The sequence below is a fragment of the Salmo salar genome, chromosome 24, assembly GCF_965601325.2.
Source record: "Salmo salar chromosome 24, fSalSal1, whole genome shotgun sequence".
Taxonomy (NCBI): domain Eukaryota; kingdom Metazoa; phylum Chordata; class Actinopteri; order Salmoniformes; family Salmonidae; genus Salmo; species Salmo salar.
This window is the reverse complement of record NC_138314.1, coordinates 46,680,001-46,698,568: the sequence shown is the minus strand read 5'-3', so window position 1 is coordinate 46,698,568 and position 18,568 is coordinate 46,680,001. Positions and strand designations below refer to the sequence as shown.

Sequence of the window (18,568 nt, the reverse complement as noted above, 5' to 3'; positions counted from 1 at the left end):
AGCGGAGAGGGGAGTCGGCGGCAGAGAGGGGAGTCGGCGGCAGAGAGGGGAGTCGGCGGCAGAGAGGGGAGTCGGCGGCAGAAAGAGGAGTCGGCGGCGGAGCGCGGAGTCGGCGGCAGAGAGAGGAGTCGGCGGCAGAGAGAGGAGTCGGCGGCAGAGAGAGGAGTCGGCGGCAGAGAGGGGAGTCGGCGGCAGAGAGAGGAGTCGGCGGCAGAGAGAGGAGTCGGCGGCAGAAAGAGGAGTCGGCGGCAGAGAGAGGAGTCGGCGGCAGAGCGGAGTCGGCGGCAGAGCGGAGTCGGCGGCAGAGAGGGGAGTCGGCGGCAGAAAGAGGAGTCGGCGGCAGAGAGAGGAGTCGGCGGCGGAGAGGGGAGTCGGCGGCGGAGAGAGGAGTCGGCGGTGGAGAGAGGAGTCGGCGGCGGAAAGAGGAGTCGGCGGCGGAGCGGAGTCGGCGGCAGAAAGAGGAGTCGGCGGCAGAAAGAGGAGTCGGCGGCAGAGAGAGGAGTCGGCGGCAGAGCGGAGTCGGCGGCAGAGCGGAGTCGGCGGCAGAGAGGGGAGTCGGCGGCAGAAAGAGGAGTCGGCGGCAGAGAGAGGAGTCGGCGGCGGAGAGGGGAGTCGGCGGCGGAGAGAGGAGTCGGCGGTGGAGAGAGGAGTCGGCGGCGGAAAGAGGAGTCGGCGGCGGAGCGGAGTCGGCGGCAGAAAGAGGAGTCGGCGGCAGAGAGAGGAGTCGGCGGCAGAGAGAGGAGTCGGCGGCAGAGCGCGGAGTCGGCGGCAGAGCGCGGAGTCGGCGGCAGAGAGAGGAGTCGGCGGCAGAAAGAGGAGTCGGCGGCGGAGCGCGGAGTCGGCGGCAGAGAGAGGAGTCGGCGGCAGAGCGGAGTCGGCGGCAGAGCGGAGTCGGCGGCAGAGAGAGGAGTCGGCGGCAGAGAGAGGAGTCGGCGGCAGAGAGGGGAGTCGGCGGCGGAGAGAGGAGTCGGAGGCAGAGCGGAGTCGGCGGCAGAGAGAGGAGTCGGCGGCAGAGCGGAGTCGGCGGCAGAAAGAGGAGTCGGCGGCAGAGAGAGGAGTCGGCGGCGGAGAGAGGAGTCGGCGGCGGAGAGAGGAGTCGGCGGCAGAGAGAGGAGTCGGCGGCAGAGAGAGGAGTCGGCGGCAGAGCGCGGAGTCGGCGGCAGAGAGAGGAGTCGGCGGCGGAGCGCGGAGTCGGCAGCGGAGAGGGGAGTCGGCGGCAGAGAGGGGAGTCGGCGGCAGAGAGGGGAGTCGGCGGCAGAGAGGGGAGTCGGCGGCAGAAAGAGGAGTCGGCGGCAGAGAGAGGAGTCGGCGGCGGAGAGAGGAGTCGGCGGCAGAGAGAGGAGTCGGCGGCAGAGCGCGGAGTCGGCGGCAGAGAGAGGAGTCGGCGGCAGAAAGAGGAGTCGGCGGCGGAGCGCGGAGTCGGCGGCAGAGAGAGGAGTCGGCGGCAGAGAGGGGAGTCGGCGGCAGAAAGAGGAGTCGGCGGCAGAGAGAGGAGTCGGCGGCGGAGAGGGGAGTCGGCGGCGGAGAGGGGAGTCGGCGGCGGAGAGAGGAGTCGGCGGCGGAAAGAGGAGTCGGCGGCAGAGAGAGGAGTCGGCGGCAGAAAGAGGAGTCGGCGGCAGAGAGAGGAGTCGGCGGCGGAGAGGGGAGTCGGCGGCGGAGAGAGGAGTCGGCGGCAAGAGAGAGGAGTCGGCGGCAGAGAGAGGAGTCGGCGGCAGAGCGGAGTCGGCGGCAGAGCGGAGTCGGCGGCAGAGAGAGGAGTCGGCGGCAGAGCGGAGTCGGCGGCGGAGAGAGGAGTCGGCGGCGGAAAGAGGAGTCGGCGGCAGAGAGAGGAGTCGGCGGCAGAGAGAGGAGTCGGCGGCAGAGCCGAGTCGGCGGCAGAGCGGAGTCGGCGGCAGAGAGAGGAGTCGGCGGCAGAGAGAGGAGTCGGCGGCAGAAAGAGGAGTCGGCGGCAGAGAGGGGAGTCGGCGGCGGAGCGCGGAGTCGGCGGCAGAGAGGAGTCGGTGGCAGAGCGGAGTCGGCGGCAGAGCGGAGTCGGCGGCAGAGTAGTCAACTTGTGTGTTGATGGAAAGCTTTACAGTATATCATAAAGCTAGAAAAACGAGAAGTTTCATAGAGGTTGAGAAACGTTATCAGCTGTGTAAACAGTAGTAGAGGAGGCACAAACAGACACGGCCCCTTAAAGATGCTACATCCATTTCTGGACGTAGTGAAATATACTCATTTATTATTTTACAATGTCTCTTATAAATGCCCCCTGGGCTTAGTTAAAGTGTCCTGCCCCACCACAACCCAAAATACTGAGCTTGTTTTACTCCAATGTTTGTAAACATTGGAAATGTAAGCAAACACTCTATAGCCTCAAATAGACGTTAAGTCCCCTATTTTGGGGGATTTTAAAGCATTTCTGGACCGGTTCTCAGAAGCGCTCTGTAAATGTCGTATAATAAGTGTAAGTGTCTTATAATACAAGAAAGCCACATCTCTCTGCTCTCCCAGCAGGGCTGACTGGAAGTTTCAGACCCTACATTTGCATAGGGAGTGACGTGTCACATTTTCTGTCCTATCCAGACAAAGGAACGATTTCCTGTGTCTGTCAAACTCACAGCTGTGCTTACAAAATTGGAGAATCTAGCAGATGCAACAATACTCGTTTTTCGAGTTCTCAACATAAAACAAAACGACAAAATAATTTAATAGAATTGAACTAAGACCACTTTCTCTTGGTCACAGACGGACAAAATCACTTTGTGCTTAAAGCTGAAGCAGGGCCGGCGCCAGAACAAATCAGTTGGATGGGCATTTGATTTCCTTGGGGGGGGGAGGGGCATGTTTTTTTCATGGGACCACCTGTGTGCACACGCTTGACTTGGCAGAGTAATATTGTTTTTAAATTCATGAAGAGTCCAAATGACTGCTTTAGCAGTTCTTTACAATAAAGACATGTCATTTAACTGTAAAAAATGTATTACCTTTTTAATGTGGCATGAACACAACCAGTCATGATGTTTTTCATCTAATTGTCAAACAAAAAGTAGGTTACCTTTTGCATGTTCATCCAAAATAATTCCAGCATCTGAACAGTACACTGTGTATCCGCCAACTTCAAATCGCAAGTGGCTGTAACTGCTATCTCCAATGCAGAAAGCATCCGAGCGTGCTAAACAGCGCCCCTCTGTCTTACTGTAGGTAGCCCATGTATCTGATGCTCTCTGGACAAAAAGAGTATTACATGCAAATACTATTTTTGTCCAGACAGTATCAGATACATGGGCTACACATACAGATACAGAGGGGCGCTGTTTCTTCCCTTGTTCTCATGATTTATCTGAAATTGAGGTGTCTTTCTATTGGCACCATCTCTGTGAAATAAATTTTAAATATTTAAATATTTAATTTGGACGGGCAAGGAGGTACGGCAGGGCGGGCTAAGCCCCTTAAGTCCTGTTGATAATGCCGGCCCTGAAATTAAGTTGTAACAAGCCTCTCGGGCTCATTGCGCTCTAGCGACTCCTTGCGGCGGGCCAGGTGCCTTTCAGGCTGACTTCGGTTGTCAGTTGAACAGTGTTTCCTCCAACACAACACGGGTTAAGCGAGCGGGTGTTAAGAAGCACGGCTTGGCGGGTCATGTTTCGGAGGGCGCAAGACAAGACTTTCGCCTCTCCCGAGCCCGTTGAGGAGTTGCAGCAATGAGACAAGATCGTAATCACGAAATTGGGAAGAAAAAGAGGGTTAAAATGTTATTTTGATATCTTTGATGGTCAGTCCTTGCATCAATAGCTCTGTCTATGAATTTAAGAGCGGTTACATTTCCACAGGCCCATCATCCTAAACGGCGGGGTGACGGCTTTGTTATTTGTTATTGCTTCAACTGCGGATTGCCCTTTAAGAACCCACTCATCCATCCAGTGCCTGGAAACCCCCAGCCCGCTGTGCCAGCTGGTCATTAACAACACATCAATCAGAACCTGGGTTCAACTACTATTTGAAATGTTTCATATACTTTTAGCGTTTTCTGTAGCCTGACTGAAATGCCAGATAGGGCGGAGTTTGCCCTTTTGGGACTATTCTATTGGTTCGATTGCAGGAGGCAAACTCAATCAAGCACAGCTAAAGTACATGATACGATTTCAAATAGCATTTGAACCCATGTCTACCATCATCCATCCCCACCTAACTCACAAACCAGACTCCACAGCCTGAGCCAAGCCATTCCGGCTAAGGTGTGTAGTGTGTTGTGTGTGTGTGTGTGTGTGTGTGTGTGTGTGTGTGTGTGTGTGTGTGTGTGTGTGTGTGTGTGTGTGTGTGTGTGTGTGTGTGTGTGTGCTAGTTCGTAAACAAAGTACAGGGCTGGGTCATTCAGTCTCTATATAGCTGGGTCGGTCAGTCTCTATTTAGCTGGGTCGGTCAGTCTCTACTTAACTGGGTCGGTCAGTCTCTATTTAGCTGGGTCGGTCAGTCTCTATTTAACTGGGTCGGTCAGTCTCTATTTAACTGGGTCGGTCAGTCTCTATTCAGCTGGGTCGGTCAGTCTCTATTTAGCTGGGTCGGTCAGTCTCTATTTAACTGGGTCGGTCAGTCTCTATTTAGCAGGGTCGGTCAGTCTCTATTTAACTGGGTCGGTCAGTCTCTATTTAACTGGGTCGGTCAGTCTCTATTTAGCTGGGTCGGTCAGTCTCTATTTAACTGGGTCGGTCAGTCTCTATTTAGCTGGGTCGGTCAGTCTCTATTTAACTGGGTCGGTCAGTCTCTATTTAACTGGGTCGGTCAGTCTCTATTTAGCTGGGTCGGTCAGTCTCTATTTAACTGGGTCGGTCGGTCTCTATTTAACTGGGTCGGTCAGTCTCTATTTAACTGGGTCGGTCAGTCTCTATTTAGCTGGGTCGGTCAGTCTCTATTTAGCTGGGTCGGTCAGTCTCTATTTAACTGGGTCGGTCAGTCTCTATTTAACTGGGTCGGTCAGTCTCTATTTAACTGGGTCGGTCAGTCTCTATTTAGCTGGGTCGGTCAGTCTGTGTATTAAAAGTAGAGTATGAATCATCTGTTCCAAAATAAAGCAGTGATGAAATGATGACTCCATCCCAGTTGAAGTGATGATGCGTCTACTAGTCTGGGACCTTTTGCTGGTTTAACAACGACTCACTGCAAAGTGGTCTTGCTGAGCTAGTCCCCTGAATTATTCATTCAAATGGATTATTGACTATTAAATTAGTTTGAATAGATAAGTAGGTTATGGACCGTAGAAGACCATGCTAGTGTTGGGTGGAGGCTCTCAATGTTTAGTCTCTTGTGACATAGCGAACATTAGATTTGGTTCTGGGTGTAGAAGTTACTCAATGTTGGCCCTAGGCTTCAGAGAGGGTAGGTGTCCTCTTGACAGTATAAACCAGGAGGTCCGAGAGCTTCAAGTTCCTTGGTGTCCACATCACCAACAAACTAACATGGTCCAAAAACACCAAGACAGTCGTGAAGCGGGCACGACAAAACCTATTCCCCCTCAGGAGACTGAAAAGATTTGGCATGGGTCCTCAGATCCTCAAAAAGTTATACAGCTGCACCATCGAAAGCATCCTGACTGGTTTCATCACTGCCTGGTATGGTCAATATTACTGTCAAAATAAGGAACTAAAACATTGACATTCAATATTAAAGGGGAAATAAAAAGAAGAAGAAAAAAGACTGATACAAAGAATACTACTTCCTGTGGTACGGTTGACTTCAACCGAACAACATTTGAAATAATGAGAGAGATTTTAAAAACACACAGAGACAGAGACCTAAATATTGACTGACTTTCATCAAACTGTCCACTCAAGAATAAGCTTCAAACTGTAAACCAGTGCCTGAAACCTGGTTCAGATTATCAGTCAACCTACCAGGGTATTTTACAAACAGCACAGGAATTAAATCATCAACATGTACTGATTTTCACTTAAATAAATAAATATTTAAAAAAAAACAGAAATCTGCTCTAAAGCACAATACAAAATCCATCACAATATAGTAGCCATATCTAGGAAAACCAAAGTTCCAAAGGTTGGGCCTAATATAGTGTATAAGAGGTCATACAATAAGTTTTGTAGTGATTCATATGTTGATGATGTAAAGAATATTTGCTGGTCTGTGGTGTGTAATGAGAAGCAACCAGACGCTGCACTTGACACATTTACGAAATTGCTTATCCCAGTTACTAATAAGCACACGCCCATTACTAAGAAAATGACTGTAAAAACTGTTAAATCCCCTTTGGATTGATGAGGAATTAAAAAACGGTAGGGTTGAGAGAGGATGAGGCAAATAAGTCTAGCTGCACAGATGCTTGACAAACGTCCTGTAAATTGATAAATCATGCGACTAAACTGAATAAAAATAAGAAGAAAATGGAGGGAGAGAGAGAGACAGAGAGAGAGACAGAGACACACAGACAGAGAGAGACAGAGAGAGAGACAGAGAGAGAGACAGAGAGAGACAGAGAGAGAGACAGAGAGAGAGAGAGAGAGACAGAGAGAGAGAGGGAGACAGAGAGAGAGAGAGAGAGAGACAGAGACACACAGAGAGAGAGAGACAGAGAGAGAGACAGAGAGAGAGACAGAGAGAGACAGAGAGAGAGACAGAGAGAGAGAGAGAGACAGAGAGAGAGAGAGAGAGACAGAGAGAGAGAGAGAGAGAGACAGAGACACACAGAGAGAGAGAGACAGAGAGAGAGAGAGAGAGACAGAGAGAGAGAGAGAGAGAGAGAGAGACAGAGACACACAGAGAGAGAGAGACAGAGAGAGAGACAGAGAGAGAGACAGAGAGAGACAGAGAGAGAGACAGAGAGAGAGAGAGAGACAGAGAGACAGAGAGAGAGAGAGAGAGAGAGACAGAGAGAGACAGAGAGAGAGACAGAGACAGAGAGAGAGACAGAGACACACAGAGAGAGAGAGACAGAGAGAGACAGAGAGAGAGACAGAGAGAGAGAGAGAGAGAGAGACAGAGAGAGAGAGAGAGAGACAGAGAGAGAGAGAGAGAGACAGAGAGAGAGAGAGAGAGACAGAGAGAGAGAGAGAGAGAGAGAGAGACAGAGAGAGAGAGAGAGAGACAGAGAGAGAGAGAGAGAGAGAGAGACAGAGAGAGAGAGAGAGAGAGAGAGAGAGCTGTTGGGTTCAGTTGATCTTTTCAGAACAGTTATAGAACGCAATGACGAAACTGTGGATGTCACGTCCTGATCAGTAAAGGGGGTATTTTTGTTATTGTAGTTTGGTCAGGACGTGGCAGGGGGTGTTTGTTTAGAGTGTCTCGGGGTTTGTTGATCTATGCGCTTATGTAAAAGGGGGTGTTTGTTTAGAGTGTTCCGAGGGTTTTGGTCTATGTTCTATGTTAGTGTATTTCTATGTTCAGTCTAGTCTATCTATTTCTATGTTTAGTTCATTGGATTGACCTTCAATTGGAGGCAGCTGTCCCTCGTTGCCTCTGATTGAAGGTCCTATGTTTAGGGGTGTTTTTGTAATGGGATTTGTGGGTAGTTGTCTCCTTGTTTAGTGTCTGTAGCACCTGACAGGACTGTTTAGTGGCGTTCGTTGTTTTGTATACGTGATTTGTTAGTTTTTTCCTTCTTTTGATTTAATAAAGAAGATGAGTATAGACGTTCCCGCTGCGCCTTGGTCTAATCCTCACGACGCCCGTTACAGTGGATTTATACGTGGCGGACTTGTACACAGATGCTACCAACCATCTTTGTATTTAGCCATACATGAGACTCTTAAGTGTAAAAATAGCTATTTTGGTCAATGGTAGATTTCCTGTTTAAAACCCAACCAGTCACAGACTGTAGCATTTGACCAGAATGAGGAAGTTCAATTTATACACATTCTAAAATATATATCTGACTCATCTATTTAGTCATTCCACCAGTGGGGTTTGTTGCCGTTTAAGATGAGGGTTGGATGATTTTTTTATTATGAGCATGGACTTATTTTCTATTACAGCATAATGTATGACTTGTCAATCATATTCCATTCACCCAGCTCAACATAACATCGATATATTTAGGCTATTACATGATACTCTAAATTTCCCTAATACCCATCACGAGGTTGCTACAACTTAGCCTATGAATGAAAGTTTACTACGTAGGAGCACACAGGTCGAGAGAATTTTTGATGAAAGATCGTGACACATTCAATATCGCGTCGTACCATGCCTCTAGCTGATGTAGGATGTAATCATTAGTCCAACAGTTGCAAACAAGAGTTTCTATTGGACAAAGGTATGTTCAGCTGCATTCGATGCTAGCTAAGGAAGTGAAAGTGAAAAGAAATATATACTACGAAATATAGCTAGCTCTCTCTCTCTCTCTCTCTCTCTCGCTTGCCCTTCATTTCGGAAAGAAATTAATTTGTTAAAAAAACTATTGTCTTTCTCTCTCTTCGAGTCAACTACTCACCACATTTTATACACTGCAGTGCTAGCTAGCTGTAGCTTATGCTTTCAGTACTAGATTCATTCTCTGATCCTTTCATTGGCTGGACAACATGTCAGTTCATGCTGCAAGAGCTCTGATACGAACTTCCTTCCATCTCATATTGCTCAAATAAACAGCAAACCTGGTTTCAAAAACAGATAAAGCAACACCTCACGCCACAACGCCTCTCCCCTATTGGACCCAGATAGTTTGTGTGTATAGATTGATATGTTGGCTACGTGTGCCTTTTAAAAAAATGTATGTAGTTCTGTCCTTGAGCTGTTCTTGTCTAATGATGTTCTTCTGTATTATGTAATTCTGTATTATGTTTCATGTTTTGTGTGGAACCCCAGGGAGAGTAGCTGCTGCTTTTGCAACAGCTAATGGGGATCCTAATAAAATACCAAATACCAAATAGGCTGGAGGACGTTCTCTGGAAGTTGTCATAATTACTGTGTAAGTCTATGGAAGGGGGGGAAAACCATGAGCCTCCTGGGTTTTGTCTTGAAGTCAATGTACCCAGAGGAGGACGGAAGCTAGCTGTCCTCCGGGCTACACCATGGTGCTAACCTACAGGGTGCTGTTGAGGCTACTGTAGACCTTCATTACAAAACAGTGCGTTTTAATCAATTATTTGGTCAAGTGAATACATTTAGTATAGTTTATCTAAACTTTTTTAATGTTTCACTTTTTTATTAAATTCACTGAGGAAGATCCTCCCTTTTCCTCCTCTGAGGAGCCTCCATTGCCTTTCACATCTCTACCAGTGCATATGGGGGTAGAGGCTAGGAGTCCATTTGTGATTGGCAGTGGTGGAAAAAGTACCCAATTGTCATACTTGAGTAAAAGTAAAAGATACCTTAAATAGAAATTGACTCAAGTAAAAGTGAAAGTCACCCAGTAAAATACTACTTGAGTAAAAGTCTAAAAGTATTTGGTTTTAAATATACTGAAGTATCAAAAGTAAACGTAATTGCTAAAATATATTTAAGTATCAAAAGTACAAGTATGAATCATTTCAAATTCCTTAAATTAAGAAAACTAGATGGCACAATTGTATGGATAGCCAGGGGCACACTCCAACACTCAGACATCATTTTCAAATGAATTATTTGTGTTTAGTGAGTCCTCCAGATCAGAGGCAGCAGGGATGAACAGGGATGTGTGTAAATTGGACCATTTCCTGTCCTGCTAAGCATTAAAATTGTAACAAGTACTTTTGGGTGTCAGGGAAAATGTACGGAGTAAAAAGTACATTATTTTCTTTAGGAATGATGTGAAGTAAAAGTTGTCAAAAATATAAATAGTAAAGTACAGATACCCCCCCCAAAAAACGACTTAAGTAGTACTTTAAAGTATTTTTACTTAAGTACTTTACACCACTGGTGATTGGGCGAATGCAGTAGGCCTATCTAAATGAGGGGTTACTGTGGGTCACCCGGGTAGTCCATTCCAGCCATTACAATAAACACGGCCTTCTATAGCTGCTCCCACCAGCCTCCAGTGCTTGGAACACCTTGAAGGGACTGTTGTTCTCCAGATTGAGTACCAGAGCTGCGTTCAGAACGTTTTTATATTCTGGAACGTTCAATTGAACGGAAACAGTGCTGTACTGAACGGCCAGTTTTAAAAAAAAAATTGTGTTGGGTTGTGGGTTGGGGAACGCTGTCAGCATGACCACTTCTTTTTAAATACGTCACTCATTGCTTCAAGCCACACCTCGCCACACCCATCAAACGGGAGCAAACGTACCTTAAAAATCTGTTCAAGAACGTTTTTTTTTGGTGGGGGGAAACGTGTCGTTCAGTACAAACCGTTCCGCAACGTAGTAAAACTTCAAGCGAACTTGAACGCACCTCACGTTGCTAAGGGGAGAAGCTACAGAACCTGCTTAAAGGGTTACCAGGGTTACCAGGGAGGAGATATCTAGTTAAGAGGAGGAACTACCTTTTATTAAAGGGAGGAGTTAGTTACCTGGGAACACCTTGAGAGGTCTGTTGATCTCCAGGCTGAGGACCAGGGCGCTGGCTGTGATGCTGAAGATCTGTCGAGGGGCAAAGTTCACTCCGTCGTTCACCTGGAAGTTGAACCCTCCAGACATGGCACCTTTTAGTGGCAACGACACAAATAAAACAAACAGATCTGATTCCCTTTCTGCCCCAAAGACGATAAGCTTCAAGGGCTCGTAGTTATCAAGCGTCTCAGAGTAGGAGTAATGGTCTAGGATCAGTTTAGCCTTTCAGATCATAATGAATATGACTATATGGACAGGGGGAGGGACCTGATCCTAGATCATAATGAATATGACTATATGGACGGGGGGGGGACCTGATCCTAGATCATAATGAATATGACTATATGGACGGAGGGGGGGGACCTGATCCTAGATCATAATGAATATGACTATATGGACGGAGGGGGGGGACCTGATCCTAGATCATAATGAATATGACTATATGGACGGAGGGGGGGGACCTGATCCTAGATCATAATGAATATGACTATATGGACGGGGGGGGACCTGATCGTAGATCATAATGAATATTACTATATGGACAGGGGGGGACCTGATCCTAGATCATAATAAATATGACTATATGGACGGGGGGGGGGGGGGGGGACCTGATCCTAGATCATAATGAATATGACTATATGGACGGAGGGGGGGACCTGATCCTAGATCATAATGAATGTGACTATATGGACAGGGGGGGGACCTGATCCTAGATCATAATGAATATGACTATATGGACGGAGGGGGGGGACCTGATCCTAGATCATAATGAATATGACTATATGGACGGAGAGAGGGACCTGATCCTAGATCATAATGAATATGACTATATGGACGGAGGGGGGGACCTGATCCTAGATCATAATAAATATGACTATATGGACGGAGGGGGGGACCTGATCCTAGATCATAAATAATATGACTATATGGACGGAGGGGGGGACCTGATCCTAGATCATAATGAATATGACTATATGGACGGGGGGGGGGGGGGGGGGCCTGATCCTAGATCATAATAAATATGACTATATGGACGGGGGGGGGGACCTGATCCTAGATCATAATGAATATGACTATATGGACGGAGGGGGGGACCTGATCCTAGATCATAATGAATATGACTATATGGACGGGGGGGGGGGGGACCTGATCCTAGATCATAATGAATATGACTATATGGACGGGGGGGGGGACCTGATCCTAGATCATAATGAATATGACTATATGGACGGAGGGGGGGGACCTGATCCTAGATCATAATGAATATGACTATATGGACGGAGAGAGGGACCTGATCCTAGATCATAATGAATATGACTATATGGACAGGGGGGGACCTGATCCTAGATCATAATGAATATGACTATATGGACGGAGGGGGGGACCTGATCCTAGATCATAATGAATATGACTATATGGACGGAGGGGGGGACCTGATCCTAGATCATAATGAATATGACTATATGGACGGGGGGGGGACCTGATCCTAGATCATAATGAATATGACTATATGGACGGAGGGGGGGACCTGATCCTAGATCATAATGAATATGACTATATGGACGGGGGGGGACCTGATCCTAGATCATAATGAATATGACTATATGGACGGGGGGGACCTGATCCTAGATCATAATGAATATGACTATATGGACGGGGGGGGGGGACCTGATCCTAGATCATAATGAATATGACTATATGGACGGGGGGGGGGGACCTGATCCTAGATCATAATGAATATGACTATATGGACGGGGGGGGGGGGACCTGATCCTAGATCATAATGAATATGACTATATGGACGGGGGGGACCTGATCCTAGATCATAATGAATATGACTATATGGACGGGGGGGACCTGATCCTAGATCATAATGAATATGACAATATGGACAGGGGGGGGACCTGATCCTAGATCATAATGAATATGACTATATGGACGGAGGGGGGGACCTGATCCTAGATCATAATGAATATGACTATATGGACGGAGGGGGGGACCTGATCCCAGATCATAATGAATATGACTATATGGACGGAGGGGGGGACCTGATCCTAGATCATAATGAATATGACTATATGGACGGGGGGGGGGGGGGACCTGATCCTAGATCATAATGAATATGACTATATGGGCGGGGGGGGGGGACCTGATCCAACACTCCTATATATCTAGAATGTAAAAGGGTTCTTCGCCCTTTTGGGTTCCATGTGGAACCCTTTACATGTACTACATCCAACTATAGTACACCCCTCTGGTATCTACTACTACAGTATACCCCTCTGGTATCTACTACTACAGTATACCCCTCTGGTATCTACTACTACAGTATACCCCTCTGGTATCTACTACTACAGTATACCCCTCTGGTATCTACTACTACAGTATACCCCTCTGGTATCTACTACTACAGGTATCTACTACTACAGTATAACCCTCTGGTATCTACTACTACAGTACACCCCTCTGGTATCTACTACTACAGTATACCCCTCTGGTATCTACTACTACAGGTATCTACTACTACAGTATACCCCTCTGGTATCTACTACTACAGTATACCCCTCTGGTATCTACTACTACAGTATACCCCTCTGGTATCTACTACTACAGTACACCCCTGTGGTATCTACTACTACAGTATACCCCTCTGGTATCTACTACTACAGTATACCCCTCTGGTATCTACTACTACAGTACACCCCTGTGGTATCTACTACTACAGTATACCCCTCTGGTATCTACTACTACAGGTATCTACTACTACAGTATACCCCTCTGGTATCTACTACTACAGTATATCCCTCTGGTATCTACTACTACAGTATACCCCTCTGGTATCTACTACTACAGTATACCCCTCTGGTATCTACTACTACAGTATACCCCTCTGGTATCTACTACTACAGTATACCCCTCTGGTATCTACTACTACAGTATACCCCTCTGGTATCTACTACTACAGTATACCCCTCTGGTATCTACTACTACAGTATATCCCTCTGGTATCTACTACTACAGTATACCCCTCTGGTATCTACTACTACAGTATACCCCTCTGGTATCTACTACTACAGTATACCCCTCTGGTATCTACTACTACAGGTATCTACTACTACAGTATATCCCTCTGGTATCTACTACTACAGTATATCCCTCTGGTATGTACTACTACAGTGCACCCCTCTGGTATCTACTACTACAGTATACCCCTCTGGTATGTACTACTACAGGTATCTACTACTACAGTATATCCCTCTGGTATCTACTACTACAGTATATCCCTCTGGTATGTACTACTACAGTACACCCCTGTGGTATCTACTACTACAGTATATCCCTCTGGTATCTACTACTACAGTATACCCCTCTGGTATCTACTAATATATCCAACTACTACAGTATAGCCCTCTGGTATCTACTACTATAGTATAACCCTCTGGTATCTACTACTACAGTATATCCCTCTGGTATCTACTACTACAGTATATCCCTCTGGTATCTACTACTACAGTATACCCCTCTGGTATCTACTACTACAGTATACCCCTCTGGTATCTACTACTACAGTATACCCCTCTGGTATCTACTACTACAGTATACCCCTCTGGTATCTACTACTACAGTATACCCCTCTGGTATCTACTACTACAGTATATCCCTGTGGTATCTACTACTACAGTATACCCCTCTGGTATCTACTACTACAGTATACCCCTCTGGTATCTACTACTACAGGTATCTACTACTACAGTATATCCCTCTGGTATCTACTACTACAGTATACCCCTCTGGTATCTACTACTACAGTATACCCCTCTGGTATGTACTACTACAGGTATCTACTACTACAGTATATCCCTCTGGTATCTACTACTACAGTATACCCCTCTGGTATCTACTACTACAGGTATCTACTACTACAGTATATCCCTCTGGTATCTACTACTACAGTATACCCCTGTGGTATCTACTACTACAGTATACCCCTCTGGTATCTACTACTACAGTATATCCCTCTGGTATCTACTACTACAGTACACCCCTCTGGTATCTACTACTACAGTATATCCCTCTGGTATCTACTACTACAGTATACCCCTCTGGTATCTACTACTACAGTATATCCCTCTGGTATCTACTACTACAGTACACCCCTCTGGTATCTACTACTACAGTATATCCCTCTGGTATCTACTACTACAGTATATCCCTCTGGTATCTACTACTACAGTATACCCCTGTGGTATCTACTACTACAGTATACCCCTCTGGTATCTACTACTACAGTATATCCCTCTGGTATCTACTACTACAGTACACCCCTCTGGTATCTACTACTACAGTATACCCCTCTGGTATCTACTACTACAGTATATCCCTCTGGTATCTACTACTACAGTACACCCCTCTGGTATCTACTACTACAGTATACCCCTGTGGTATCTACTACTACAGTATACCCCTCTGGTATCTACTACTACAGTATATCCCTCTGGTATCTACTACTACAGTACACCCCTCTGGTATCTACTACTACAGTATATCCCTCTGGTATCTACTACTACAGTACACCCCTCTGGTATCTACTACTACAGTATACCCCTCTGGTATCTACTACTACAGTATATCCCTCTGGTATCTACTACTACAGTATATCCCTCTGGTATCTACTACTACAGTACACCCCTCTGGTATCTACTACTACAGTATACCCCTCTGGTATCTACTACTACAGTATATCCCTCTGGTATCTACTACTACAGTATATCCCTCTGGTATCTACTACTACAGTATACCCCTCTGGTATCTACTACTACAGTATATCCCTCTGGTATCTACTACTACAGTATACCCCTCTGGTTTAGGATCAGGTCTTACCACTGTGGACGAACAGCAGCTGTCCCAGATGGATGTGTTGCAGGGTGAAGTTCAGGAGCGGCGTGGCGAGGGCGCTCTTCAGCGCCAGGTGGCCATTCGAGGGCGGAGTCACGATCACCTGCAGCTCCTCAGGGGGCGTGTCCTCATCCTGGGCATCCAGGTCCTCAGAGCGGATCTCTGTGACCGACCCCACCCACACCTGGGGAGACAACCAATCAAAATCACACAACCTTGAGGAGGGAACCAATCAAATCCTTATATCTGTCACTGACCCCATCCACACCTGGGGAGACAACCAATCAAAATCACACAACCTTGAGGAGGGAACCAATCAAATCCTTATATCTGTCACTGACCCCATCCACACCTGGGGAGACAACCAATCAAAATCACACAACCTTGAGGAGGGAACCAATCAAATCCTTATATCTGTCACTGACCCCATTCACACCTGGGGAGACAACCAATCAAAATCACACAACCTTGAGGAGGGAACCAATCAAATCCTTATATCTGTCACTGACCCCATTCACACCTGGGGAGACAACCAAATCAAAATCACACAACCTTGAGGAGGGAACCAATCAAATCCTTATATCTGTCACTGACCCCATCCACACCTGGGGAGACAACCAATCAAAATCACACAACCTTGAGGAGGGAACCAATCAAATCCTTATATCTGTCACTGACCCCATCCACACCTGGGGAGACAACCAATCAAAATCACACAACCTTGAGGAGGGAACCAATCAAATCCTTATATCTGTCACTGACCCCATTCACACCTGGGGAGACAACCAATCAAAATCACACAACCTTGAGGAGGGAACCAATCAAATCCTTATATCTGTCACTGACCCCATTCACACCTGGGGAGACAACCAAATCAAAATCACACAACCTTGAGGAGGGAACCAATCAAATCCTTATATCTGTCACTGACCCCATCCACACCTGGGGAGACAACCAATCAAAATCACACAACCTTGAGGAGGGAACCAATCAAATCCTTATATCTGTCACTGACCCCATCCACACCTGGGGAGACAACCAATCAAAATCACACAACCTTGAGGAGGGAACCAATCAAATCCTTATATCTGTCACTGACCCCATCCACACCTGGGGAGACAACCAATCAAAATCACACAACCTTGAGGAGGGAACCAATCAAATCCTTATATCTGTCACTGACCCCATCCACACCTTAGCAAACAACCAATCAAAATCACATTTAAAGGCCTTTTGTTTTCAACATATTTTAATTGGTGAATTCCAATATACATCTTACTCCCACATTGTTTAAAAAGCCCTCTTCACAACACCATACGTCACAAAGGGCTTTACTGTAACCCAGCCAAGACCCAACTGTTATTGGAAGCAAGTTACTAAGTGAAGCCTGCTTTGTGCACATAAGTGGTATTTGAAAAACAGCACTAACAACAGTAATTAACACTGGAGTGACCTCTGACTTGTAGTTTGTCTTTTCATGTGAGAACTAAAAAAAAAAACACTTTTAAAAAGACAACTCGGGAACTCTGACATTTCTGACTTGAAAACTCGTAGAAAAATAGGCTTTGAGTTTCCCCACTTGGAAAATATCAGAATCAACCAATCCCACATTAAAAAAAAAAATATATATATATATATATATATATAAAATACTCCAGTTTACACTCTGTCCTATCCCTCGATCACGTTCAGTGCTTAGTATATAATGCTGTAGTATACAAGAAAACTTTAGTAACGTTCTAAGAACGTTATTCTACAACAGGTTGGTCAAAACAAGCATTGTTCAGACCACACCGTTGTAAAAAAAAATAAAAATAAAGCCTATGATGCAAAAATGGGTATCTTGTTTTCTGGTTCCATTTGATAAATCCAACCTCATCCAGTGTCCCATCAGCACAGCCAGCCAGACAATTCATAAACTTGATCTCCACTGTAAAAACCCAAAAAAAAGCATCAAGACATTATCTTCCCTTGCTTTTAGCCTAACGTTTGGTTTGGTTTGGCTAGAAGCAAGCTCGGCTCAGCCTCGTACCCATGACCGCAGCACTGTTGTTTAGCACGCCCTCGTGTACCATTGTGTTTATTTAAAAACATATACATCTCTCTATCCTCTATCTTGTTAAGTGTGTTCAGACGTGATAGCTGCGCCCACTAATTGGCCTCACCTGATCATAATCACTTCTTGTTTACTTTGAAACGGGGTCTGTTTGAATAGACTAAAATGAACAGCTTTATATGTGTAATAAAACAATGGTATTTTAGCTCCATCCTTGGGGTGCAGTGAACTAATTCCGTAGACAGAAAACACAAGGTTTGAATCTCACGAATGCGTGTCACAATAGAACATGAATGCGTTTGCGTGATTCAAGTCTAAGGGAAATTCATGTCGGTGTATCCTGTCTGTTCTTGGTGTTAAAAACAGTTTCACCTAAAATTAGTTATTTCCCCTTTCTCAAGTAAATTACAATTCTATGTCCATTTCTTCTCAAAACAGAGTCATGTATTTAGTTGTTGTGTAATTTATTTAAAGTAATACCACTATTTTATTCCAAACAGTAAGTCCAGAACTGGTGTAGAGGGGACAGTAGAACCATAGCAGCGTTAAGTAAAGTGGTTACAGAGAGCCACCTTGTGGACACAATTCAATACCAGCTATCTATCCCCAATACTTGAAAGACATTGGTCTGTTCTCTGTGTCTCCGAGCTACAACATTCCTAGAACCACACAACACATATAGCTTTTATCAATCAGAAGCTTATCATAGAATATATATATATATATATATATATATATATATATATATATATATATATATATATATATATATATATATATATAACATACCTAGATGTATCTTCAAATCAAAGTTTATTTGTCACGTGCGCTGAATACAACAGGTGTAGTAGACCTCACAGTGAAATGCTGAATACAACAGGTGTAGTAGACCTTACAGTGAAATGCTGAATACAACAGGTGTAGTAGACCTCACAGTGAAATGCTGAATACAACAGGTGTAGTAGACCTCACAGTGAAATGCTGAATACAACAGGTGTAGTAGACCTTACAGTGAAATGCTGAATACAACAGGTGTAGTAGACCTCACAGTGAAATGCTGAATACAACAGGTGTAGTAGACCTTACAGTGAAATGCTGAATACAACAGGTGTAGTAGACCTTACCGTGAAATGCTGAATACAACAGGTGTAGTAGACCTTAC

At 45.7% G+C, this 18,568-nt stretch overlaps 1 protein-coding gene across 1 annotated transcript in view; it reads right to left on the bottom strand.

The window, feature by feature from the left end:
• Nucleotides 1-18,568, bottom strand: part of cspg4ba (chondroitin sulfate proteoglycan 4ba) — an 82,724-nt gene that overhangs the window by 13,505 nt on the left and 50,651 nt on the right. The window contains exons 10-11 of the mRNA XM_082968738.1: nucleotides 15,336-15,534; nucleotides 10,415-10,546 (exon numbers count right to left, since the gene is read on the bottom strand). Coding sequence (XP_082824864.1) covers nucleotides 10,415-10,546; nucleotides 15,336-15,534 — 331 coding nt within the window. The remainder of the gene's footprint in view (nucleotides 1-10,414; nucleotides 10,547-15,335; nucleotides 15,535-18,568) is intronic.